At 43.9% G+C, this 26,568-nt stretch overlaps 1 protein-coding gene across 7 annotated transcripts in view; it reads left to right on the top strand.

The window, feature by feature from the left end:
* The window catches only part of LOC137447993 (synaptotagmin-like protein 2), a 45,192-nt gene that overhangs the window by 15,463 nt on the left and 3,161 nt on the right, over positions 1-26,568 (top strand). For 2 of the 7 annotated variants that reach the window (XM_068152060.1, XM_068152059.1), the window contains exons 5-18: positions 4,894-4,987; positions 6,489-6,582; positions 6,757-6,850; positions 7,458-8,588; positions 9,887-9,985; positions 11,953-12,044; positions 12,502-12,603; positions 14,482-14,651; positions 15,437-15,539; positions 16,112-16,273; positions 16,987-17,065; positions 17,656-17,755; positions 18,821-19,026; positions 20,664-21,994. In XM_068152060.1, the coding sequence (XP_068008161.1) occupies positions 4,894-4,987; positions 6,489-6,582; positions 6,757-6,850; positions 7,458-8,588; positions 9,887-9,985; positions 11,953-12,044; positions 12,502-12,603; positions 14,482-14,651; positions 15,437-15,539; positions 16,112-16,273; positions 16,987-17,065; positions 17,656-17,755; positions 18,821-19,026; positions 20,664-20,809 (2,672 nt within the window). In that variant the 3' untranslated portion in view covers positions 20,810-21,994. The other 5 variants (XR_010988958.1, XR_010988957.1, XR_010988959.1 and 2 more) reach the window with 5 other exon arrangements.

Below are 26,568 nucleotides of genomic sequence, written 5' to 3' on the forward strand. Positions count from 1 at the left end.
GAGGAAAAAAACCCAACTGAATATCAGAATCAGGGCCCAATGGGAAAATTACAGCGTGGCAGAAGACCAAGGAAAAAGCTACATGCAGTAAATGCCTTTTCCCCACTTCAACTTCTTTCTTTCAGAATATCTGTCAGATATCACTGGTATCATGTCATAGAAGCAAAAAGGGAAGGGGATGATGTAGGGCAATTTCTGGCATCAAACTGGTATGTATGAGTCAAAAACTCACCTCCTGCCCCAATTTCTAGAATGGTCTGACAAAAATGGACACTGACTGTCCTCACAGGACTCCAGGATGGTGAGATCAGTCACATCTCTACAAAAGGAGGGGATCCTCTCTTCTCCTGGGAAATACTTGCCCACCTGAGAGGCTCCATACTTAGCTTTTTACATGGTGATAATTCCAAGGCACAATGTTATTTTCGACATATAAAGGACTTTAAAGCCAAGTCTGAATGGTAGCCAGGCTACAGTGCCACACAGTGAAGATATATCTGGGACCATGTGCTGATCAAAGTAGATGTATTCTGTGTTTAACATGCAGATAAACTCTCATGGAGGTATGTGAAACAGATCAAATCAGATTTGTTGGCTCAGGGCAGAGAGGAGAAGAGATCAGCCCCATGTGAAACAAGCAGGACTGTGGTTTGAGTCCAAATGTAACTAGCCTGGAGCTGGCACTTCATGCTGAACGTTTGTGCAAAGTAGAACTAGGGTGATTCACATTCAGTCTTCAACATGAACACAGACCAACTGACCCAACAGTAAGACTGCAGGACTGCAGCCCAGTCTCACAGAACCACCTTGATTATTTTTCAGGGTGGATAATCATGGCTAGTCAAACATGACTGGTGAGTTAAGGGCTTCTGCTGCTCTGAGGAAGCTATAGCTCTGATAGGCAGCTCTAAGCAAAGTCTGCCATGGTCCCTAATATAAGGACCGTATAAATGGGCTCTGTTTTTTGGAGCAAAGGCTCCTGTTAGATCAAGAGTTACCATCCATCTGTCCAAACTCAAATGTCATCTCCACTAGTTCAACTCTCCTGGGCCCAGCTGCCCATTCCTGCTGTGGGGAAGCAGCAGCAATATAAGTAATTCCTTTGTTTGGCAGGCCTCACTGGCCAGAATGTAATTGCCTGGGTTTAGTATACTCCTCTTGGATTCCCATTACTTAGACACATTCTCAAAGCTAAATGCTGGCTGGGGACTTCACTAGCTAAGAGCCTGTCTTTGTTTTTGCTTTCTACTTCTCCCTGACAGTTCTCATATATTAGCATAGATTCATTGGAGCCTCTGATGCAGAACTGGCCCATCATATTTCATACGAAGTTGCTTTTATCATTGGTATTAACATTTCATGATGTCATTAAATTTACTATTGTACCATCCCTTCAGAATTATAAAACATATAAAACCTTTTCCAGCTTGACAGAGTTGCCTGGCTGTTTCTACAGAGTATGCTTTAAGAGGATGCATATTTGTGCTTGCCTCTACTTTGCATGAAGAGACAAACACTTCAGCAGCCCCTCTCCTGAGGCTCAGGTCAGACAAATGCTTGGTCATCTGCAGCCCAGCTAGTAGGCAATAATGAACTGGATCTGTCTACCTGTTGCCTTGCCAGAGACATCAGCACCCCTATCTTGCAGCCCATGTCAGGAAAGCAACTTTGGAAGTACTGCTGGTTTTAGATTTAACTTTTTCTGCTGATATGCATGTATGAGATGTTTTCTCAGGTTGTCATCAAAAATAAGCTCCTTATTAATATAGCAGTAAATGCAAATTATGTCTTTGCATTGGTATTACTTGACTAATGCTGTTTTAAGGAGGAAGAAGCAAATGGTACTAAATTGCTATAGTAATTATGCTTAGATGTAGCCCTCTTTATTTCTTTTTCTACTTTTTTTCTTCCCTTTATTTGTTTCCTATTCTCAGGCTTTTTCCACTGCCACTTTATAGCACTGGCTGAGGGTCAAGATTCTGCAGCTGTTTTTTCACCTTGCTGCTGCCTGCTTCATGCTCGCTCCTGTAGTGGTTACTATGTAGATTTCCTCCCTCCACAAGGGAGGGGAAGTACTTCTCTCAGCAAGAATGTTGCACTGATGGGAGCAGTGCTTGGCCCATCAGGGAACAAGGATGAGGCCTCTTTACAAACGTTTTGGCCGTGCAGCTCACGTTCGGTATGCAGTAGATGAGATAAGGGCCTTTGCTTGCCATCTCTACACCTTTTTTATTCTCCTGGAAAGATCAGAGTCATTCACCTTCTGTTGGCTTTCAAAGTGATGAAGGGGTGCATGTTCCTTTAGCCAAATCAACCATGTTCATGACTCCAGAGCTGTTAATCCTGATTTAAGTCTTTGATGACAGTGTTAGGGAGTGAAATGAGAAAATTCCTGCATAAAAATCCCTGCTGAGATAATTGCTGGCATTCTCTTTGCATGGTAAATGAGCTGAGGGGTGAAACTTTGTGCCCAGGAAAATGCCCAGTGACCTTTTCTGGAGGAAGAGTTTAACCCTCAGAAAGCAGGGTTGTGTGAATCCCTACAGGTCTTCACAGTTGATGGTAATTATAATAGAAAACATTAGTAATCATCAGCAATATATATATGTACAATAGACAGATATTCTGTATTTAAACTACAGCCTGCAGTGCCAGACAGATAAATTTGGGGATAACTTCTCCCTGAGCTTGTGTGCGATGGATGAGAGCTAAAAACTGTCTAGGAGAGAGACTGTTTTATCCACCTACCAAGGCAAGTCTTTGTTTTAGAGTGATAGGAAGTGGGTAAAGCAGCTGAAGTGTTAGAGCAGGAGTGACTGTATGTACACACATATAGATAGCTGCAAGGACAAGTTAAACTGGTCAGGCCACTATTAATTTCTGTTAGAGTCTCCTTATTATTCTATCTCATTCCAAAGTTAGCAAGGGTATTTTGCTTGTCTTGATGGATTATAACATACAAGTAAGCTATTTGTTTGTGGTTATAGAAGCCAGATATGGCTGTGTCAGTGACAGCCATTTCAAAGGGCAGTGCAAGCATCTCCCTTTGCCTCTGCCAGCCAGGAGCAGGGAGCAGTGTCTGAGGGGGAAGTGTCAGTAAAAAGCAAATATGACACAATGCCTTTAGAATTGATTTGAGAAATGATCATTCGTTGATTTTCAAGGTCTTTTCAACCATAACAGGAACAGGGAAAATGTAGGAGCTCTATGTTTCTCTGCTTCCAGAACAGCTACGTGCTGGCATCTGCCTCTCTTAGGTCTGAGGCAAAGGAGGAGGATGTGGCTCACTGTGTAAATAAACACTTCTTGGTGTGCCTTTCCATGCCAGCATGTGATGTGGCCTGCACATGCCACCCGCCATGCCACAGCTTGTCACTCCTGAAGCAGTGATGCTTTTTGCACATCAGTGTTTACATGGATGAAATGCAGCCCCTCTCTCCAAAACAAGCTCTCTAAAACTGCTTCATTCTCACACAGTCAGGTTCCTATCTTCCAGCAGGAGTGATTCCCTGGCTTCCCACTGCTGTGGAAACCACAGGGCCACACAGCTGTCATCTCATGTGCACCAGACACATGGTCCTAATGTGGACACGCCAAACAATGCCTGCCATGGTCCCCTGCACTGCAGGGACAGTTGCTGGCCAAGGAGGAAGAGTTGTGACTGCAGCATTTTTCTCCAAGGGGAGATGAAGCTCCATGTTGGGATATCCCAGTTACCTGCAGTGGCATTGATGGCACAGCCTATCTGTAGAACTGATCTGCTCTTGAGCTTAGTGCTGCTTTCTAACCAGGTAACAAACAAGGCTTTAGCACAAGAAAGACATGGACCTGTTAGTCTGGGTCTAGAGGAGGCCACAAAAATGATCAGAGGTCTGGAGCACCTCTCCTATGAAAGAAAGGCTGAAAGAGTTGAGGTTGTTCAGCCTGGAGAAAGCTCCAGGGAGACCTTATTGCAACCTTTCAATACCTAAAGGAGGCCTATGTGAAAGATGGGGTCAATCTTTTTAGCAGGGCCTGTTGCTGCAGGACAAAGGGGTGCTGGTTTTAAACTAAAAGAGCAGAGATTTAGACTGGATTGAAAGAAAGAATTTTTTACAGTGGGGTTGGTGAAATATTGGTGGCCCAGGTTGCCCAGAGAGGTAGAAGTCCCATCCCCAGAGCCATTACAGATCAGGTTGGATGGTACTCTGAGCAACCTGGTCTAGTTGAAGATGTCTCAGGTGACTGCAAGGAAGTTGGACTAGGTGACCCTTAAAGGTCCTTTCCAATCCAAACCATTTTATAATTCTGTGATCTTGTTGGACAGACTTGTTCTTCATTGCTGTTTGAGAATTTAATCCTTTTGGGTATGCAGTAGCAGGAAAGCCTGTTTGCCAGCAAAATGTCTAATGCAACTTTACACCCTGGCAGGCTGCTGTAAAGGTTACAGTCTTCTATTGTTTTTCCTTCAGGGTCTTTAAGAGCTTAGAAGACATACTGGAGCCTTGTGCCAGTAAAAATAAAAGGGATCTCCTCATTAACTCTATTGGCCTCCTCCTTTGTTTGCCAAGATCTGATGACTTTGACTCAAAACAGGAAATGGCTGAATCTAAATCCTGGAGCGGATTTAACTTTATTGACACCCACAGCAATGTCCTGTGAAGGTCTGCAGTGATGCAACAGTTCCTGGTGTGAGTCAGGGTCTGGAGGTGCCTATGCTGCATGGGAAGCATAGGTGATGCTGTCCCAGGACCTCCCCATCTATGTGGAAAGCAGACAGAGACCCCCCATCTCCTGGTAAATCCCATGGGTTTGTGCTGGTGGGACTCATTTAACACACCTTTTCTTTTCCCACACAAAACCATTAAAAGTTTAAATCAATGTAATTTCTCAGTTGTCTCTGTTACATTACAGCTGAGGCCAAGGAGCACATCCAAACGGGTCTGGGAAGCAGACCTGCCCGAAGTCCTACCTTCCCTGAGCACACTGCCGGCACAGGAGAGGAGAGGTAACCACTGCTACTCCTGCAGTTCTCTGGCTGCTGCTCTTACTTCTAATGAAAATTGAATGCTACCTATTAAATCCTGGTCTTTAACTGAGTTTCCAAGACTGCATAAGTAATAGGTTATATAGGATATTTTAGAAATCCTTTTTCCAGGAATTGTCAGAATATCAATACTCCCCTAATAACTGAGCACTAATGTGCTTATCCCAGAAAGGTCTTTTCCTGCCTGATTTGATAAGAGGCCAGTAAAATGGGATCTGTCTCTAATGTCAGGATATTCTGGTTAGTTTTCAAAGTAATTATGGTTTTATTTGTTTAATTTTCACCATGGAGCAACACTAACAAAATGAACTGTTTGAGGAAACTGCTCATTTCCTGCTGGTGCCGACCTCTATGTCCAGTGCTCAGCACTCTCCATCAAGGCTTGGTAGGATTTCACATTGTGCTGATTGAGCAGAAACACCCATTCCATCAAGCATATCAGTGACCTCACTCAATATTCATGGATAGTGGAGATGTCATTAAAATACTTGCATATTTATTTATTGTTGCTCCCTTCTGCAACTTTTTGTCAGACAGATGAGGAATCTTTCTTTGCGGGTGGCAATTGCTTCAGTCAAATATTAAACATGAGCTTTGACAACACTTCCAAACCTCTTGCAGCCGTTCATTGGCTGTTGCTTCTGCAACTGCCTGAAATGCTTCTGCTTTACCAGCACAGCAGTGGGCCTAATGTTTTTTTTGGAGGATGATTAAATCTTGAAAAACTTGCTTGTCATTCAACCTGAAGTGCAAAGCATTGCTATATGAAATCTCACCAGGTTAACTGCCACTCTCCATCCACAGAGCAGCTACCACTAGCCATTTCCAAAGGTGGTGGAAACAGTCAAGTAAATTGCTTGTGATGTGTACTTCTTCCATTTATTTATCAGGCCATTAGTAATTAAATTATATTTCAAGCATGAAGATATATATCCTGTACTATAGTTTTGCCCTAACTATTTTTATCATAATTGATTGCTGTAATTTCTAAATCCTCCATCAATCTGATTATGCCTTTGGACTGCAAAAAGGGGATGTGGCCTGTTCCTTCCTGGGACACAGCATGGAAAAGCATATTCCTCCTGCACGGTTCTTGGGCTCCTCTGGCATTACTGCTTCCTGTATTTTTCCCTATGGTTTTCTCCAAGAAAGGGAAAATCTGAATAGACTTAGAAGTTGACACCATTGTTTATATTGAGCAAGTTCTATACCAACTGCAGTGGTAGAGGTAGACTCATCTTTACTCCAAGCTTGGCCTGTTTGACACATTCCCCAGTCTTTCCAAGCAATAGCAGAGACAACAAATCATAAATAAAAGACCAGATCTGGGTCAGTAGATAAAGGTGGCAAAGTAGCTGAGCAGAACTGAGATGATGTTGAAGACTCTTGGTGACTGTTGACCACCCTACCAGGCACATCACTACCACCATCTCCTTGCTCAAGCTTTTCTCCTGTCTCACAGATCCAGCACACCTGCTCTTGATACAGCAGAGGAGTGTAAAATCTGTCCAAAACCAAAGCCAAGACTTCATGTACCGCTGTCTGCATCACACAAGGTAGTACAGGTGCAGCCTCTGCACTTCAGTTTGTTTTTCCTTGGACCTTCAGACAACCTGTACCGGCTGGCACAGGCTCCACAGACAGTCTGCCCTGGTGTCTGTGCTCAAACAAAATATATTTTTCTAGTCTTACCAGTTTACATACACTGATAGGGTTTGTTTCCCATTCAGAGATCCAGTATACATGACGCCTCTTCCTCGGAGAGTGACACTGGGACAAGTCCATTTGTGGCTGCAACAAACAACTTGCATTTGTCTAGAAAAGGTAAGGGCTGTGTGCAGTGAGCCATTGGTGTTCTAGCTATTCAACATCAAACACCAAGAGACAAGATGCTATTTATGTGTGTACAAATGAATAACAGAGTATTTCTTACCTTGGTATGTAAGAATGGGCTGCCAGTGTTTGTATGAATTATGCCCAAAGCACCAGGGACCAAGAAAAAAAATCTGATGGCTAAAACTTCTCCTGGCTCTGAGTATGTTTTAAACTGAGCACTTGGCTCACAGCTCCTTAACCCACAGATCCAAGTGACTTTCTCTTTCCCTCCTTGAGTGTAGAGTGTATCTATGGTAAATAGCAAATAGCCACTAGGAAAGCTGTCATACTGAAAGCAAAACTGTGAACTCTCAGCAGCAATCTACAGGTCACTGGATTTTTGTGTCAGGTTGCAGAGAGAAGGGCTGGGGTTCTCGGGGCTTCCCTCAGATAGAATGGTGATTGCTGGAGTCCCCAGATGGGGAAGAATTAGAAACATGTTCATGGTTTCTGGAAACTCCATTTGGCTTCCCTTTGAGAAGCTTCAGCCCAGACCTTCCAGGGAGATACTATATGATGTGGTGGAACAAGCTCTTAGCATTTGTTGTTGTTGCAGGTCATGGATTATCTTCATTGCCCACCAGCCTTTCAGAAGATGCTGTGCCTCAGGCCAGCAGTGCAGCTGGAGGAGAAGCTGTTGATGGGGCCTCTGGCACCACAATGGGGGCAAAAACTCCACCTGAAGAAACTTATGCTCCCAGCAGGATACCAGTTAAGAAGAAACCAAGCAGAACCTTCCCCAAATCTGAGCAGGTTGTGAATCACGTGGTACCAGCAGAGAATAGCCTCACAAACAGAAAGCTGTTGGCAAACCCCAAACCACTAACCACAGAGGGGGAAAGCAGCCAGGCCCTGAAGCAAGGCATAAACTATACGATCTCATCAATGAGTAACAAAGAGGAGGACATTGGCCTTGATCGTGAACACTTCAAGAACTTGAAGAACTTCTGGGAGAAGGGAGCAGACTCTGTGATGGTGGAGAACATGCCAGAGGACCTAGGTTGGGTGGAGGCAGAAGGTAGGCAGTTCAAACTGTGCCGCTCACTCTCTGTGCAGTCTGGGCAAGGCCAGAACAGTGTAGAAAAACATGGAGGCCTCACTAAAACAAGAACCCCCTACAAAAGGACAATAAACTTGTCTTCTAGTGAGGAAGAACCAAGCTATGTAGCCCCTGCAAGGAAGGGCTCCATTCCCACCATTCCTAGATCCACATATGCCAAGAGCAAAGGCAGCCTGATTACAAGAAATGACTCACTGAGTGAAAGCAATGGGAAGCCACTGGTACCAGAGGAAGAGAAGTGCCAGAGCAGTGCACAGCACTGCTCCAAGAAATCCAGACTGCCTGTGCGAGCCCCTTCCACCAAAATTGAGTCACCTACCAAAGAGGTGCCTGGCAGCATAGTAGAGCAAGAGACTCCTACAGATGAGTTGATCGTGGCAGAAGAGCACAAGCCCACAGAGAATTCCCTGGCAAGTAGGGTGCAGATCATGATCGAGCCTGTGCTTACAGATGGTGAAAACAATGATGGCAAAGACAAAAGACCTGATTTGGGCACTCATGACAACATGGAAATAAATAGAGAGCTACCTGAGGAAAAAATGTGTGAGTCTTCAGACAAGCCACCATCCAGTGAGCCAACCAGAGAGAGAGAAGTTGTTCAGGGAATGGACTCAACTGTTTACTCAGGTACTGAGGGCTGGAACCACACCCTGTGAAATCCCCCTGTAGAGTCATCCCTAAGTCTATTTTCTTCCCTTGCCCTCCTGCATTTTGCCCATTTTCTTTGTTTGTCCATTTAGCCTATATTGCAGTTTGTGCAGACTTAGCATGTATGGAATGTTTAGCAGATAGCTCTGGAAACAAATCTTGTGTAGCATGATGCTAGCATCAAAGGGGCAGTGCTGCTCCCTGGCCTTCCTTCCTGCTTCCAGCCCTTGTGCCTTGTCTGCAAGCACCTCAGCTCAGGAAAGCCCTCCATTTCTTTAGCACCACCTACAACAGGTCACAGGAACTTGCTTTATTTCACTCACTGGGAAAACTTTACTTTCTTTAAACATGGGGCTGGGGGAATTCCTCGTGGTGATAGAGATAAGTCTGACACAAACAGAAGAAATAAAATGTGAAACAAAGTGTTTGATAAATACATTGACCATTAGGTTTCCTTGATGTAGCTGCTGGCTGGCAGTGCTTAAATGACATTTTGGCTCTTTTGAGAATGTACAAGTGAATTTGGATATTAAACTGCAACCAAAGTGGGCTGAACAAGCAGTCTGATCTTTCTGGATTCTGATACCGTGTTCTCAGCTGTGATGGTGTCAGTAGTATCACCACTTTCTTTAAGTCTCTTCCTCTGAGTTTGATGGGCTTTTGTAGCAACTATGAACAAAAGTTATTGTTATTTGTAATTCATCTTACATGTGGGATTGGATTGCCCACAGCTCTGCTCTCTGCCATGCAAGGACCTAGGAAGGAAGAGCTTATCTTGTTTTTCCAAATTTCCTGTCTTCCCATGCCTGTGTGAGTCCATTAACTCATCTGCTTTTAACTGTGTCATTTCTTGGCTTATTTCCTAACTCATGTAACATTTCTATGAAAATTCTGAGTCATATTTCAGGTAAACAGAAATGTTTCCTTTTTATACTAGATCATTCTTACATTTTTTGGAGGGGGGGGTTGCCTTATTGTATTAATTTCATATGATATTATGATGGCTGTGTTGCACTGCGAGTTTTTTGCAAGTGCTGGCCTGTTTCATGGACTGAGTTAATCCAGTGTTCACATTTCCCATCACAGTATGAAGTTATCCTCAGGGAGAAACACTAAAGTGCACTGATGATTGGAAAGCAGCCCTGTGTAATGTAACTGCAGTGTGCTCCAAGCAGAGTGGGCAAGCCTGGAGATGCACACACACACACACTTGTTGACGCGCTGCCCATTGGTGTTTGTTTATTTACCATGGTGCTTTGGCTTTTCATGTATTCCAGAGGAAGATGGGGATCATTCTACTGATGCTCAGGCACTGGCCAGAGCAAATAGCATTAATCTTGCAAAGAGCATGGTGAACATTTACACAACCACAGAGAGTGAGTAACATCTTTCTTTCTCCTTTTTGGTTTATATTCATTGAAGGTAATATATTATGCCCAAATTCTGCATCCCTGGTGCTTCTGTGCATGTACCAGGCAAGGAAAATGATACATTGTTTCATTATCAAATTACAGAGTTTATAGTGCCTAAAATTAAATTCAGAGCCAGGAAATTGCAGCTAGATTGATGGCAACTTACTCAGTGTCTTCAGGAAAAAAAAAAAAAGGTTAGCAAGAGCCTTGTACCCATGTCTCCTTTTCTCTCAAGTACTGTGGGAGCTGCAAGGCAGCCTGTGATCTGGATTAATCAGAGGTGCCAGACATCATGTCCAGTGTGGGACTCACACCACAGACTTCTGTCACACTCACCGGGCTTGCAGTGCCCAGCCTGGGCCTTGGCCTCTCACCTTACCCACAGCAGACCCCATTTGCTGGGCTGATCTCCCCAGATACCAGCTGGGACATGCTTTGGTGACAATTTCTCCCTGAGAAACCAAGAGATGCTAAGGAAAATGTGACCAAGAAAGCAGCAACAAACCTCAAGAAGCCTATGGCCAAGAAAATTTGTGCCACCAAGAAACCATGAAGGCTGCATCCAAAGAAGGGAGCTGGAAGGATGGCAGCAGCAGCCTCTGTGGCCAAGAAAGCCAGTAACAGTCTCCAAAGATGAAAACTGGCAAGCTCAGGAGGACAGCTAAGAGTTTGTCTAAAAAGCAAAGTGGTAAGTCCAAGGCTGCCAGGACTGAGGTGAGACAGAAATGCCTGAGGAAAGGTAAAGCTGCTCAGAGGAAACAATTAAACCCGTGTAAGTAAGCCCAACCCAAGTTATGGAAAGGAGTGGAGTCCTCGTTAAGGCTGTTGAATGCGGCCTGCATGTGGGACATGCTGCATCATCCTGTGACTGTGCCCACTCCATCCACTCGCCTCACAGCAAGTGCACCTCACTGTGTGGTGCAGTGATGTGTCACATGGCATAGTGACTTGAAGCCTCAGGTCCCACATGCACTGCCTTTCACTGACATGGTCTCCACACTGACAGCTGAGTGTTTAACCTTCCCTTAATACAGCTTGGTTAAAGCCATGAACTTCATCTTGGGAAACCCCTTTGCAAAGTTACACTTAGGTGTTTGTAGTATAGAGGGGGAGGGACAGATTTCATGCTTTGCTCATGTTTGGAAATAAAAATAGTAACTATCAAATGAATAGTGAATCATATAAAAGGCAAATCTAACTCAAACTGGGACAAAAAGGAAAGGGCCAAAGAAGCTTTGGGGCATTTGGAGCGCTGAAGAATGTATCATCATAGCTAAGATGCTAAGCAAGTGTGTCTATGTGCACGTGTGTTTATGGACGTGTATCTTCTAAAAACACTTCCTTCTGGGATGGAGATAGTCATCTTCAAAGAAGCTAGTGAGGTAAGATTTAGAGCAAATACGTTTTATTTAAGCCAGTAGCCATCTTTCTAAGTTGATGTGAAGCTTTATGACATTTTTCTTCTAGATATGCAGCTTTCGTCCACCTCTTTGAGAAGTGTATGCAGTGATGAAATTGTAAGGATAAATATTTTACATCCCTTATGTACAGGGCAATGTGCTACAAGAGCAAGCTGTGAGCGTGTTTGGTTTCTTTGACAAGGAGGCAGACCTGTATGGTTTTAGTCCAAATCTACCCAAAGAAGAAGACACAGCCTCAGGCTATTGAGTGAATTAAATTAACCACTAGAGGGAGTTTGCACACTCCACACGTGGAACCAAAGCACATCGAAAATAGCCTGAAGATGCTCAGTAGCAGGTTTCAGCATGGGAAGGGTCAGCTTCAATGGCAAACAGCGATGGGGCAAGTAGGTGGCACTCTGGTGCCTCCCACAAGCTTTTCATTCTTTGTGCCTTTAAACAAAAATGTGACTTTCTTTGAATTTCCTGATTCTGACAAGGTACCTTGATGCTTTTTGTTTGTACCCACAGCATACAATAAACCACATTTGTTAGCCCATCAGTTCCTTGAACCTGAAAGAGTCAAAGATCTGAGCAGATCCTCTCCTCTCCTGTTATCTGAGGTAGGCTGGATGCCAGAAATGTCTGGAATAATGCTCATAGCATCCTCTCTCGCTTTCATTCAAATGTTTCTCCTGCACACTGACAGTACTTGCTTTAGAGCATCCCTTGGTTATGTCATAAATGAGAAAAACCTTAAGAAAAAAACTCTCAGTAACCCAGACTGACCCTTCTATCCTGGAGGAGTTTTCACATTTCTCTCTGTCTCATCTCTGTTTCAAACCACACCATTCCCTACCCTTTCCAAGAGCCTTGGCTGTTGCATGCAGCGCTGTTTGGAGGCAGTTAATGATGACGTCCACTGCTGGGATGCCTCTGGGGAGACTCCCTGCACTCTCCTCCGCTCTCCTAACCTGACGCTGCTTAGTGGGACTCTGCAGAGCCATTGGATTTTCCTCTGTGGTGCTGCAAAGTGCTCACACAGCAGAGCTTAAAAGATGCTTGTTATTTTCTGAGCAGACTGAATCAGACACGGCTTCAGAAATCAGCTTCCAGTTTAACAGGCACAAAAAGACCCCCAGCATTGGCAGCCACTCGTCCGACATGGCATCTGTCTCCTCGGTAGGTGTTTTAACGCGGACATTTTGCTAGGCAAGGGCTTCTTGTGCCATGCAATGACGCTGCACTTAGGCTGATGCTGCTGATGTGGCCTCTGGAGTATCCTGTTGGTTTCTGCACAGTGGGTTATTAAAGAATGGTGATGATTTATTACCTGCTTGTGTTAAAGGAGTGTCTCCAGGTACCAATTCATATCAGAGACCCACTGAGTCATTGCTAGACAAACTCACAGTAAGCAATAGCCCCCACTCCACAGCACGGGTGCTCTGAAGGTTGGCAGCATGCAGGAGTTGGGGCGGGGGGGGCCTTTCGGTAGGTGGGGAAATGAGACACACAGCTATTGAGTAGTGTGTTTGTGGTCCAGCTCTGAAAGAGCTGGGGCTACGATGTGTGCCCTCTGCAAGCTCATCCTTCACTTTGTCAGCAAAGTCAAGAGAACTTGGACAGCAAATGTGTGATTTAGAGCTTCAGTTTCTAAGGAGACCTGAAAAGAGCTGAGTGTGTTTAGTTGAACATATTTAATATTCCTTTGAGACATGCTTTGGGGGTGGCTGCTTAAAAGTGCTTGAATTTGCTGTATTGGTGTAACAAGTATCTCTGAGGTGTATATGTGAGATTTAAAGAATACATATACAACAAAGCTGGTAGGGAAAGGCCACGAATGTAGACAAATGTTTAAAAAACCTTGAACTTTGGGACATGTGGGTCCTTCTCCTAGTCTGGAGTCTGGGAGCTGTAAATGAGCCTTTCATGTCCAAGTCACACAGGAGTTCTTGAAAGTCTTGGCCAGGATTCTTTGCTGGGGTGAACATCCTGATGGAGTGGTCAGTGCAGCTCCATGGCCCGAGAGGATATGTTTAGCAGGTTCTTGTAGGTTATAACAGAAACAAATTCAGAACCAAAGAAAGTAGGAGGAGACAGAGAAGAATTGCGTTAATTAGTAGGGAAGATTTTTGATAAATGTTCATGACTGTACCACAGAAAAGTGCCAAGAGGGTTAATTATTTCCTTTGTAAACAGCACTAGCTTTTATGTTATCTTGTCGGAGATCATGACTGATTGGTGCAATAGAAAATTCTCTCATCTTTCTGGAGCTCGTGTTGTTTCTGCTTCATCACTTTCTATCAGTAAAAGACAAAGCCTTAGAAACAGAATCCCAAGGAATGCAGACTGTTCTAGGAAAGCAAGTGACTCCTGGGTGCCTGGCTCCTGCCTTATATCTGTAGAAACCTCATTTTCCAGTGCCTTTGCAGCATGCAGCCTGTCTCTGGTGGGACAGTGGTTCTTCAGGGCAGGAATTGTTTCTGTTGTGTACTGCTCTGTGCACATTAGGAGCAAACAAGACAGTAACAATTTTTCCTGCATTTATGGTCTGAACTGGTTCTTACTAGACTTTTTAAAGAATTGATTGACAATAGTGTGGCTATATCTACCTGAAATAATAAGTTCCTATACAGGTAGTTCGAGTTCTCCAGTATATTTCTTTTTTAGTGATGAGACTGGGTCAGGATAGCAACTGTTTGTACTGGAAGTGTTGGGAAAGGGAAGAGACTTGTTTGGCCCCTTCAGTAATATTTTTACTCAGTTTCTTAAAGTTTTGAGATCCTCTTTATTTCTTGAGCATTCAGTGGAATAGAGTTTCTAAGTCCTGGTCTAGGAAGCACATCCTTCTGAGACCCTTATTCAGGTTCCCCAACCCTTGCTTGTTTGAGCACAGCTGCAGATGTGGACCATTTTAGTGCAAGCACACAATTCTACAGCAGGACAGAAAGTGCACGTATTTCCTTGGGAATGCACTTCTCAGACTATCACCTTTGTCCAGAAATCAAATCAAGAGGGTGCCCATTTCAGTGGCACTGACCTTGCTCTTTCACCTGGCAGGTGAGTGGCAGTGTGCTCAGTGTCTACAGCGGTGATTTTGGGAGTGTGGATGCCCAAGGTACTGTGGAATTTGCCTTAGACTATGATGAGAAGAACCGGGAATTCCAGGTTCATGTGTCCCAGTGCAAGGACTTGGCTGTCGTGGATGAGAAGAAAGGCAGATCTGATCCGTGAGTGATGCTTTGGTGCCTTCTGACTCTTACATTGCTGAATTCTCTGTTCTGGAGAATTTTAAATTTTTTTGGTCATATTTTGTCCTTTTTAAATGCCATAATTTCTCCCTTCCATCAGACTTCTGGTGCATATTTAGTGCTGGTACTTTCCCAGCTGATGGTTCTGGAACTATTGGCATCAGTAACTGTGTTACCAGACTTAAAATTTGAACAGATTGAGAAAGCCTTGATCCTGTCACCAGTGGAATATATTCACTGTGCATCTATGGGATCCTTGATTTCCCCACGGTGAAACACTTTGGTGATGACTCTGGTGCTGCAGACATATGTCTATATGAAAAAAGTCCAGAAAGAAGTGCTGTTAGGGACACAATGGTGCTTGTACAGAGGTTAATGATCTCTGGTTTGAAAGATGGTGCAAAGAACATTGGATTGGAACCCTGAGAGAGACTCAAAGACATTACACTAACTTTCACATTTCAGATTTCACCCACAGAGATGCTATAGTTAGGGACATTTTAGAAAGTGGATCTATGGCCTTGCTGACTTCCCAGATTGCCTAGGCAGCTGCCTGCTCTAAATGCTGATGGCATCCACCCATCTGCAGTGAGATTTATAACTTCACATACAAGTCAAGTTATATTCTAGCAGGTCTCTTAATAGATTTTGCTCTCAAAGAGTCAACTCTAGGGTTTTTTTGTTTCTGTGTCACCATTCACAAGTGTTGCTAACTTATTAGAGCTGGTCAACAATATCCAGTTGGAGTTTGTTTTCTTTTCTAGATATGTTAAAACTTACCTACTCCCAGACAAAGCTAGAATGGGTAAGAGGAAAACTTCAGTGAAGAAGAGGACGGTGAATCCCATTTACAATGAAGTGTTACGGGTAAGAACAAATACATGCTCTGAAAACTTTAGTTGTAGCAGGTACCTGTATGATGTCCGGTCTGAAAAGACCTGAAAAGACCTTCTTGGCCAGGCTTCTTTGCCTGCCTCCTGCCAACACTATGCTGCTTTTCCCTTGAGTTTGTGAGAGTTTCTCTGCACCCATCTCTGCTGCAGAGTGATCTTTGGATCACAGGAATCTGCAGCCTGAGCAATGGGTGTTCTTCCCTTTCCTGGTGTGCAGTCTTGAGGTATGGGACTAGTAGGAAAGGTCTTCCTTATGTGATCTTACTCATCAATGACTAGAGGATTATTGAACAATGCTCAGGCCTTTGTTAGCAATTCTTGAAAGAGTATTGGTTTTGCCCTGTGACAAACAGAGCTCCAGGTGCTCAGCACAAAAACTTCATCAGGGTACATGATATAAAAAGAGTGAGGCCAGTCCATTACTGCATGTGCAGAGTGGGTTTGAGTGTCTCAGTCAGAGCTTATTCAAGCTTTTGAGTAGTTTATTTCTGGTTGTGAAAGAAATAAGAAAAAATTGAACAACCTGACTTCTTTTTCTTTCTCTAGTATAAAATAGAGAAAATGGTATTGCTGATCCAAAAATTAAACCTTTCTGTTTGGCACAATGATCCACTGGGACGTAACAGTTTCTTGGGAGAGATTGAAGTAGACTTGGCCAGCTGGGACTGGAGCAACAGGAAACTCAATTGGTACCCACTGAAGCCTCGAGTAAGTGTGTCTCCACTGCAACCCTGCCTCCTTGCCCAGCCCTGAAACCTTTAGGGGTGGCAGAAGTCCTTCCTAACTCCTCTGAGGTCTTTGGGTGGTGTGGTGGAACAGAACAACCTAAAGTGTTCCTAAGGAAGCACAGTAAATCACCTACAAGCCCTGTAAGTGTTACTGCAGTATTCAGTGCTCTGAACACAGGTCTTGGGTCTTATATAGTGACTGATCTGTAGGGAAACTTTCATAAATGTGATATGACACTAATTAACAGAAACTCTGGCATGACTTTGCCTCTCTCTCAACTCACATAATGACCATCCCTTAAAACCAGGCAGCAGAGTACAAGGTGATACAGATGAACTTGCCTTGAGAGGTAAATATTCAGGTGGTTGTCAGCTTTCTGCATGCTTCTGAGTTCAGAGGTCTTATCTGAAATCCCTTTTCAGAAAATAATGAATAATGTCTTTCAGAACTAAGATGCTTAATTATGTCCAGCTGGACTTATCTGGAAGATCAGCCTTGCTCCAAAGTCTCAGGCTTTTGGTTCTCAGGGACTGATTTTGAGAATAAAACCACAAAGAAAGGAGTTGCTCTGAGAACAGACTGTCCCAGCCATGCAAAATCAGAGTCTGTCCATATGTGCCCCTCTACTGAACTCAGAAGCTGTTTGCATTGCTACACAGTCACTTGTTTAGTCAATAACTCCTCTGTTTCAGAGCCTCTCTGCTGTTAATGGTGTGGATCATCGAGGAGTGATGAATCTGTCTATTAAGTATGTCCCTCCAGGAAGCCTAGGTAAAATGTGTTTCATGCACTAAGAAGTATAGTCCATATGTAGACATGCAGCTTGCAATGCCTCATCTGTTCAAGGGCTGGTTAAAGAGTAATCTCATTAGAGCAAGATCCTAGAGATCAGCACAAAGGCACACCCAGCAGTGGTTGATAGTATTACCTGCAGCCTACATCTGATTTTCACATCTAGACTTGTTGGGAAGGTGTTGGAGGGAGAGGAGGGGCTCAACAACCTCAAACTCACCAGCTAATATGAGCACTGTAGGCATTGAGGGTCCTGTGATATGGTAGCAGCAACACATATCCCCTTTTGTTGTGGGTCAAGCACAAAGCTGGCTTTGCCCAGCAGTTCCTTCTGTTTGTTTCAAAGCAGCACCCTCACAGTGTGTCAGGAGTCCTCTGCAGCTGCAGGTGTGATGGGGCTGGTAGCAGTGCTGTGGCATCCAGGCAGAGGGGTGCAGAGCTTCCAAGGGAGTGAGCATGCAGAAAAGTTATGTTGCTGCACTCTCAGGTTCATGGAGAGGAAGCCTGGCATTTTGCTAACCTTGGTAAGGACTGGTACAACAGGTTTCTTTTCTTCTCCTAAATGGCAGGTCCCAAGAATCCTCCTTCTGGCGAAGTTCACATTTGGGTCAAAGATGTCAAGGATCTGCTGCAGCTGCGTCCTTCTGGAGTTGACTCCTTTGTGAAATGGTAAGTGTACGAGTATGGTTTTGATCCTGGGTCTGTGCCTTCACAAAGTGGTGTGTTTTCTCCTCTTTTCTCAGGCTGACCTAGCTGAACTTCCATACTGTTAAGCTTTCTTGTTTGCACTGGGCTCTGGAGGAGAGAATTGCCCTTGTTACTCACTTGTGGCCATATTAGGGAAATCCTTGCTGTGATAAAGCTCTTGGTCAATCACTGGCTGCGATTCATTCAGTGATTTGCCTCAATAAGGTCTGAGAGGAATGTATGAGCCCTGCACCTGAAGTTGTGGATTTTGCCTTGATACAGGCTTGCATGCAAAGTTTGGGAGTTCATTAGGGACTCACCAGAACTGACATACAGATCCTGCTTTGATCTTCTCCAGAACTTAGTACGTGTATGTTTTCTGCAGCCTGTGACATCAGTTCTGACATCGGTGCTGCAAATAGGCCATAAAATTAAGAGTTTTCTAAAGATATTTAAGACTTTTTTTTTTCCAGCACTTAGAAGGGCTGTGTGTGGTTTAAATCCTTACAGAGTTCTTCGGCAGAAAAGTTTGCTTCTCAGGAAGCCTAACTGACCATTATGAAATGCCCTCTTTAGGCATCTAAGTGGTGACAATTTATGAAAACAGAAATATGTGAAAGCAATGTCAGATAAAAAGAAACTGCCAAAACCCATGAGGTTTTAAGCAAGTACTCTCATTTCTGAAAAGATTTGCTTTAAAAATGTAATTTTTTGGTTAAAAAAAAAAAAAAAGTTTCCTCCAGGAATGATGAACATTTTCCATTAAAGCTACAGAGATTTAGAATAGAACAGAATTAACCAGGTTGGAAAAGACCTTTGAGATCATCGAGTCCAACCTATCACCCAATACCATCTAATCAACTAAACCATGGCACCAAGCGCCCCATCCAGGCTCTTCCTGAACACCTCCACTGACTTTCTTATGCTGAGACCAAATTCCTCCTTTCTTCAGAACTGAGGCTTATTTAGACCAAGGAACTTTAGAGGAACAATTCAAATCTCAGGTGAAATTCAATATTACATGCTGTGTTTTTCCTCTTCTCAAAGCTATGTGCTTCCGGACACCAGTAAGAAGAGTTACCAAAAAACCCGAGTCATAAAAAGGGACACAAACCCCGTTTTCAATCACACTATTGTGTATGATGGCTTTCATACAGAGGACCTAAAGGATGCTTGTGTTGAACTGACTGTGTGGGATCATGAAAAGCTTACCAACCATTTCCTTGGAGGAATCAGGCTGGGCCTTGGGACAGGTAAGTGATTTCTTTTACATTAAATGAACACTGCTACCATATTGCTGAGCCATGAGATATAATGGGATGTTGCAGAGCATTTTCCCACTGGGAAGAAACCAGGGGATAGCAAGTCTCAGTAACTGGTGAGAATCTTGGTAACTGCACTGTGTCTGGGATAGAGGGGTCCTGGTAGCAACCCTCTATTCCCACATTTTCTGCCAACATCACCTCTGAGGTCTGGTAATAACCTTGAGTCCATAAGAGAGTTTTCCTGCTGTTATGGAAAAACAGGCTGCATTACAAATCAACATTACAGTGCTGCTCCTCCCAGGGAAGAGTGCTTAGAGATGAAGAGAACATGAATGCTATGTGGGACAGCACCACCTGGTGACTCTGTCCACATCACCTCCTCCCTTGAAACGCTTTAATATCAGGAAGAATAAGTATTTGAAAACCAGGGTAAGCTACACTGGCTGAACACGTAGGAAATCAGTACTGAGAGTGCATCAGCTGGAGCTGTCTGCATATGGACTATGGTGTCATTGTTGGGGGTTTGTTTTGTTTTTATTTAGACTATGTACTGCTGAAAGACCTCAGCAGAGGTGTCACATGCTCCACTGAGACAGTCAGTGTCTCTGGGAGTTGATGGCATGAGGTCCCAGTTCAGTGAAGGACTTGGACCTGTGCTTAGCTGGAAGTGTTTCACTTCAGTAGGATTAGTCATCCTTGAAGTTAGGAAAATGCCAATATTTTTAAGCCACAGCTCTAAAATGCAGATAGGACCATCTTCTGTTGTCCAGCTGTCCAGAATCAAGGTTTGTGCCTCTCTGAACATCCTACTCTACTATGGCTGGGCTTTTTGTTAGTGGAGCATCTAAGGCTTTCTCAACTTTTTCTTGTTAAGCGAGAGAGTTCTCTGAGAGATGGAAGGCAAACAGAGTATTTCAGACTGTTGCAGTAAAGAATATCTCTTCTTTGAGGGTGCCAGGAAAAACCTCATAGTAGCTGGAAGGTCTGCCTGGCAGGTGCACCTGTGTTTATTGGGTTTGCTTATGTGCTTTGTATTCAGTCTGTGACATGTCACAAGGAGAGTTGTGAACTATCCAGTGGGAAGGGGCAAAAAGGATAAGCTCATAAGCAAGATGTAAAAACAATCCCAAGATAAACTGGATTCCAAGCTTAGACCTTTATCTCATTGACAAGTAGCTGGCACATAAAATTGTGGTTGAATAATCAACTTGGAATTAATGTACACTCTTTTCTGCTATTATGTGTTTGATTCCCATACAAATGAACTGTAGAGCAAGTGAGTTTTGACAAATACTCCACCCTGCCCGCAAGAAAATCTTTTAAGGAGAAACCAAAGACTTTCTTTACCATTCAGAAAGGTGCAGAAAGGGCTTGAATCCAATATTTTCCTTGGCAGGTTATGTTTAGGGTTCTTGCATTTTGTGCCTTTTATATTGCCTTCATTCTGAACTCTGGTGTGAAATGGAGGTCATGAGCCGAAGAACAGGATGTATTTAGGGTAGAGCTTGCTGAGAGGCAGTCAGCACCGTTTCTGTTAAGACACTGCCTGCACCAGCAGCAAGTATTTTTGCATGGAGTATGAACTCTTTGTGCAGCTCCTAACATTGTAGTTTTCTTCTTTTCAGGTTTAAGCTATGGCATCTCTGTGGACTGGATGGACTCCACACAAGAGGAGGTGGCCTTTTGGCAGGAGATGATGTCGGCTGCCAATGAGTGGATTGAGGGATTGCTGCCCCTGCGCTCGCTGGCAGGGAGGAAAAAACTGAAATAACAAACCATGTGTGCCATAGGAAGGCTGAATGTGGTCATTAGGATTGGGAGACTTCCTGCACCAAGGTGATGGAGACCAACTGTGAGGCTAGCAGTGTAAGGCTGATAAGGCAATTGATGGATAGCACTTTGGTGATGTTAAATGTCAAATACTAAAATGCCAGCTGCCAAACTGATGCTTTACTTGATTTTGACCAAGAAGACACTTGATTTGCCATTTTATTTAATCATGTTCGGTATCTTTGAATTCCACTAAGCCCTGGGAACACTGGCAGAAAGAAAAGGAGATTTTAATTTTTTTTTATGTTTCCTGTGCCATTATTTTCTGTGCAGAGATGTAGTTGTACAAAGCAGCAACATGGTATTATTCATATTTCCCTGCAAGTGGTACACTTTGTACTTGGTGCAGAAGTGCTCCAAGTCACCAGCAGCACAGTCTGGGAGTGGCAGCTTTGCTTTTGTTGCTGGCAATACGTGAGGAAAACAATGAGAGGAATATTTGAAGCAGAAAATGAAGCAACATGAGGAGGATAATAATGAAGAATTAAATGTATTAATTTCTTTCTGCTTTAATACTAAAGAGATGTGTGATGGTCCTACAGCTAGTGGTATTTTGCAACCAGGAAATGTTTTCCTGACTTTCCTACAGGCTTCCTCAGTGACCTCAGGCAAGTTCCTCTGTGAAAGGACAGTTTCAGTGCAATATAAACTAAAGTACTTGCCCAAGTGTCAAATATGGTTACATTACTGATGGACCTAATTGCACCTTTGAAATGCCTTGTGTGCAAAAGATTTCAATATGAAATAGTGATGTAGGAAATTGTCTCACCTGGAACAATGGATCAGGAAAGAAAGGTCAAGACCACACTGGAATGCAGGAGAAGTTGGGAGCCGGTGGGAGAGGTAAGTAGGGAGTGAGCAAAAGCAAAGGGTAACTACAAAGCTGTGGTTGCCTACGGTGATCTCCTGCTTCTGCACACCATGCTGCTGTCTGGTCCTTTCACCTGATGCCTGTCAGTGGGCTGTCCATGGCTGGAATTCCTTTATTGCCAGTAGCTCAAAAAACTTTTCACCTGGCACACTGACCGTGGCAGAATGGTGGTGTTAGTGCATTTTTGAATGCAGCTTTGTAATTTGTATTTTGGATGTACATATTGTGATTAAATAGAATGGTTTTCTTTAGTCATCAGCTGGTCTCCTGTCCTGGTTTTAGCTCATCTGGCAGCTGAGTCCTGGCAGTCCAGTTACAACAGAGGGGTTTACTCCTTTTCCCCATCCCTCCCCTCTGGGTGGGCAAGAAGAAAAGGAGCTGGGAAAGCCAAAATGTCAGTCAAGATAAAGACAATTTACTACTCTATTGCAGGTATATCAGATTACACAAAGGCAAAAGAACAACAATGAAACAAAATGTGAGAAAAGGTCCCGGTGTACACAGCAAATGAAACCATGAAAACCATCGCCGTGCGCAAACCAAAACTGGAACAGAAGGGATGAACCCCAGCCTGGAAGCTGGGGAAGAAACACAAAAAGCCTGGCATGGGAAACTTTACAAGTTATGGAATATATTACAAGTCCCATAAACCCCATCCAATCCCTTTCCTGCCATACAGTGAGCATGACATGAGCATGGTGCAGAATATATGATCCAGCTTGCTCTGTTGCTCTGTGCCACTGGGGCAGGGGGTAGCCCCATGCTCCATCCCTCATCCCTCCTAGTGGGGCCAGTCAGCTTAAACCAATACATTTCCTTGTACCTATTTTTAGCATGGTCTGAGTAACTAAAATCAAGTAGAAGAGGTGCTAAATTCTATCATGTCAAAATGAACCATTTTTGCCCTAGGGCAAGTGAAATGTCATGGAGAATTTTTTTTTCAGGTGCTGAACATGTGAATATTTATGCATATATGTAACTTGCCTTCTACAAGGAACTCTGCTCATCCCAGTAGTGGCTTGTGGCAGTGAAGTTACCTGCAGGACTGCTGCTTTCACCTGGAGTACTTCCTCATCCTCTACTTAAGAAAGTTTTAATCCCATATGGATCAACTGTGTGTCCTGAGCCAAGTGCTCACCCAAACCTCATGAACTTCATGTTTCTTGTTTTCTTTCTCTGTGAGACAGTCCCTCACTAAGGATGGGAAAGTGATGAATTATCCCACAGAGGCACTTGTATCCCTTTTGTGAGGTTACTGAAGAGACCTTCATTTAGTTTCTTTTGGGACATCCCTCTTGAATAGTTGCTGTGTAGTTTTAATGCACAGGTGCTTTGAAATTCCATCCTGGGGGTGAAAATGTTGCTGTGACTGCAAATGCAGTCACTAGTGCTGGGGGCTTTATCTTGGGCAAGTCTGGGTCTCTGAATGGAGGGTTCAGCTGCCTCTTCATCACAAAAATTGAGTCATCCCATATATTTTTCTTCCTCCTCCTCACATGCAGTGGTTGTGATGATGTTGCCAAAACTGGTCTTTGCATCAAGGGAGCTGGAAATGGTTGTGTTGATGTTTCAGAAAATTAACATCTTTTTCACTGGTGGTGCCAATAAGGGGGGAAAAAGAGGATCAGTGCGCCAGCTTCATCCCAGCACACTCGCTGTTGTGAACTTGGCCCAGCACTTTGTGAACAGACTGTTTTTTCATTCAGACTCCATCGAGGAATTTTGTTAATCTTTTGGTGGCTTGTTTATTTAAATTAAACCCTGATTAACTTAAGAAGCTTTCTTTGGCATTTAATAGTTTATCAGAGTAAAAGATTACACTGCCAAGCCACAGGCACAGCGTGACCACTGCTGGATGTGAGGCAGTAGAATTTGCTGTGCCATATCTGTTTCACTTACTACACAGAAAGCACTTTATAAGAAGGCTTGAGGCACTTTCATTGTCAGTGTCATATGGAGGAGTGGAGCAGCTTGTGAATACAAGGTTAACGGCCTCTTTGTGTGCAGCTTTTGTTGCCGATTTTTGTCTGTGAATGCTACATGTAAAAGAGAACCAAGCCCCTAGGCATGTGCTGATGATAACACTAATGAGGTAGTAACCAGTAAAAAATAAGAAAACCTGCAAAGTTTTCTGGCTGTATTTGCTGGTTCATTGTGGAATGGGATTAAGCAAAGTTCTGTAAGAAGGTAAAACTTTATGCATGTAGTAAATGTGGTTTAAGTCTCTCATTTCCCTGAATATGAGCATGCAGGTAGGGACAGGCTGGGACTCTTGGGCATCATCCTCATAAAATACAAACCTATCAAAATACCTATCAAAGTTTATGTGTAGGTGTGGTGGTACTTAGGACATGGTTTAGTGTTGACTTGGCTGTACTGGGTTAACAGTTGGGCTCGACCTTAAAGGTCTTTTCCAACCTAAATAATTCTATGAAATCTATACAGCATAGCTGGGAAACTGCTTTCCATGAGTGTTCTTCATGTGAGAATCAATGTGCTTCCTTTGAGTTTATGCCTTATTTATATAACCTTTTTCCTCAGGAACTTTACAAGCAAAAAAAAAAAAAAAAAAAAAAAAAGACAAAGCAAGAGTCTAGAGAGTATTTCTGCCTCCTCAAGCAAATATAACCTGTGGCCAATGTCCATTCAGAACAGTTCACATTACAGGTATCAGCATTTGCCAGCTTCTCCCACCCTGCTGAACACATAGTTGTTTGGAGGATGCTGGGTCAGCTCACAGCAGCACAAAACCAGCATCGGCCTCTGAGAGACCCATGGAAAAATTGCTACTAATGCCTTGTATGAGATCTCTTTCTTCTGAGAGAGGGATGGGCATGGTGGAGAGCTGGAAGTGTCTCCTCTGGGTGCCCTACGGGAGCTCATTGTTTCCTCCAGGGATCCTAGAGGAGTTTATTAGCTCTAGATAGGGCTCCTTTTGGTTTTGCATTAATTTTCCCTTCACTCAGCTGAAATGCCTCATGTCAGATAGTAAACTCTGCATGAAGTTGGGTGAAGATGTCAGCATACAGCAGCATCCTAGGGGGAATGAAGGAACACAAGCAGATGTGAGCTTGCCAAGTTTGCTGGTCACACCAGGTTCATGCTGGAGGGCTTTGCTTTGCATTGCTGCTGGAGAGGGGCTGGTGGTGATAGTCATTGCCGTAGAAGCATAATGGACTTTTGTCTGGGATATGGCAATCCAGCCTCTATTGTAGAACCAAACTGGCTAAATCTTTTTAGGAGGAAAGGAAGAAATTCTTGAAAGCATTTCTGCTGGTCAGTGTTTTGGGTGTGGTTTGGGGTTTTGGTTTGGTTTGGGTTTTATGTGTGTGTATGTGTGTTTTGGTTTGGTTTGGTTTTCTTCAGGATTGCAGTCAGGGTTTAGCTGGATTATTTGGCATCCTGTGTTTTACAAAATGGAAAATATACAACACAACAGAGCCATGGTCCTATGCCCTGCAGCACCTTAAAGACCCCACTAATTAGTCCTCAACAAGTGTAGCAGCTTCTGATAAAAAGGCCTGTGCTTAGGGTGCTGAACAGAGCAAATGCAAGTCTGGTTTGCTTTTTCTCACTCTGCAGATCTGCCTGTGCTGCTGCTAAACTGGAGATGCTACCATTAGGAACAGAAATCAGATTTCATGCCTCTAACAACCCATAATGCTAGATACTGACAGTCCAGAGCAGCTCTTGAGCTGTAAGCAAGCAGTCTCATCGCTAGGCTTGAAAGGGAAGCTAGGGAGCTGTTTTCTGGCAATGTAAGTAGCTCAGACACCCAGTCTGTAGGAAGGAAAAATCATAATAACCTCTTTTCCTCTCCTCCTCTCTCTCCCACTCACCATTACTAATTCATCCTGATTGTAATGGCTTCTATTTGCTCTAAGCAGATCCTGTTCCCTTCCTGGGAGGACCTGAACTGCTACAAGGACATGATATTCCCAGTGGAGGCTGTGTTCTTGGATTCAGGCAGATATAATGATCTCTTGATGGGAGCCCCCCTTTTTCAACCAGCCAACCCAGGGCCATTTTCATGTGCTCGTAATCTGAAATAAGACCCTGGGAGCTGCCTCTGGAGTGAGCCATCCCACGGTAATGAGCTGACGTTTCGTTTGTTGTCCCAGGGAAATATTGTGCAAATCTCCTCAAAACCCACATGCATTGAGGCTGGGGGCTGTGTCATGTGGGTGCTGTGTGGCATCAGAGAATGGCCAGTTGCAGGGACACAGAGGGATAAGCTTATCCTCTCTGCACATCCAGCTCATGTGGATCACCCTGTATGAGAGTTTGATCTCCCCTCTCCATTCAGGTTGCAAAACAAAGGTTACCACTGCCCTGGAGCTCTGTTATTGACTTAAGAGGCCTTGCTGATTGTATCTGAACAACTTCTGCATTTATGTCTCTCCCACATTCTCCCATCAGCGCAGATCCTGGTTGGTTTTGCAGTCCTATCTCTGCAGGGTAGTTCAGCTCCTTGGGAGGAGGCACAGCCTCCTGCTCAGAGAATGGGGCAGTTCAAGCTAACTAAGGTCAGGCAGCTGCTCTGCTGGATCCCCTGTTTCTCTGTGGCCAATGGAGAGAGGGAGCAGTGGTGGAGGACAGTTCATCCCATCAAGCTGAGTGGGGTGAATAGCTTTCAACATGTTCCTGCCTCTCTCCACTGGCTACAGAAAAAGCCTGGACACTTAATGTAGGAGAGACATTTAGGTAACGTGCTCCTGTATTGATGGGGAACTGTTAATGGAACAGCCAGCATCATTCAGCCATGACTGTATTTATCAAGCCTGTGTCTGCTCTACTGCTTTTAATTTGATCAGAGTGACACTGGAGGA

The sequence above is a fragment of the Melanerpes formicivorus genome, unplaced genomic scaffold, assembly GCF_026170545.1.
Source record: "Melanerpes formicivorus ecotype bairdi unplaced genomic scaffold, bMelFor1.0.p_v2 SCAF_22, whole genome shotgun sequence".
NCBI lineage: Eukaryota > Metazoa > Chordata > Aves > Piciformes > Picidae > Melanerpes > Melanerpes formicivorus.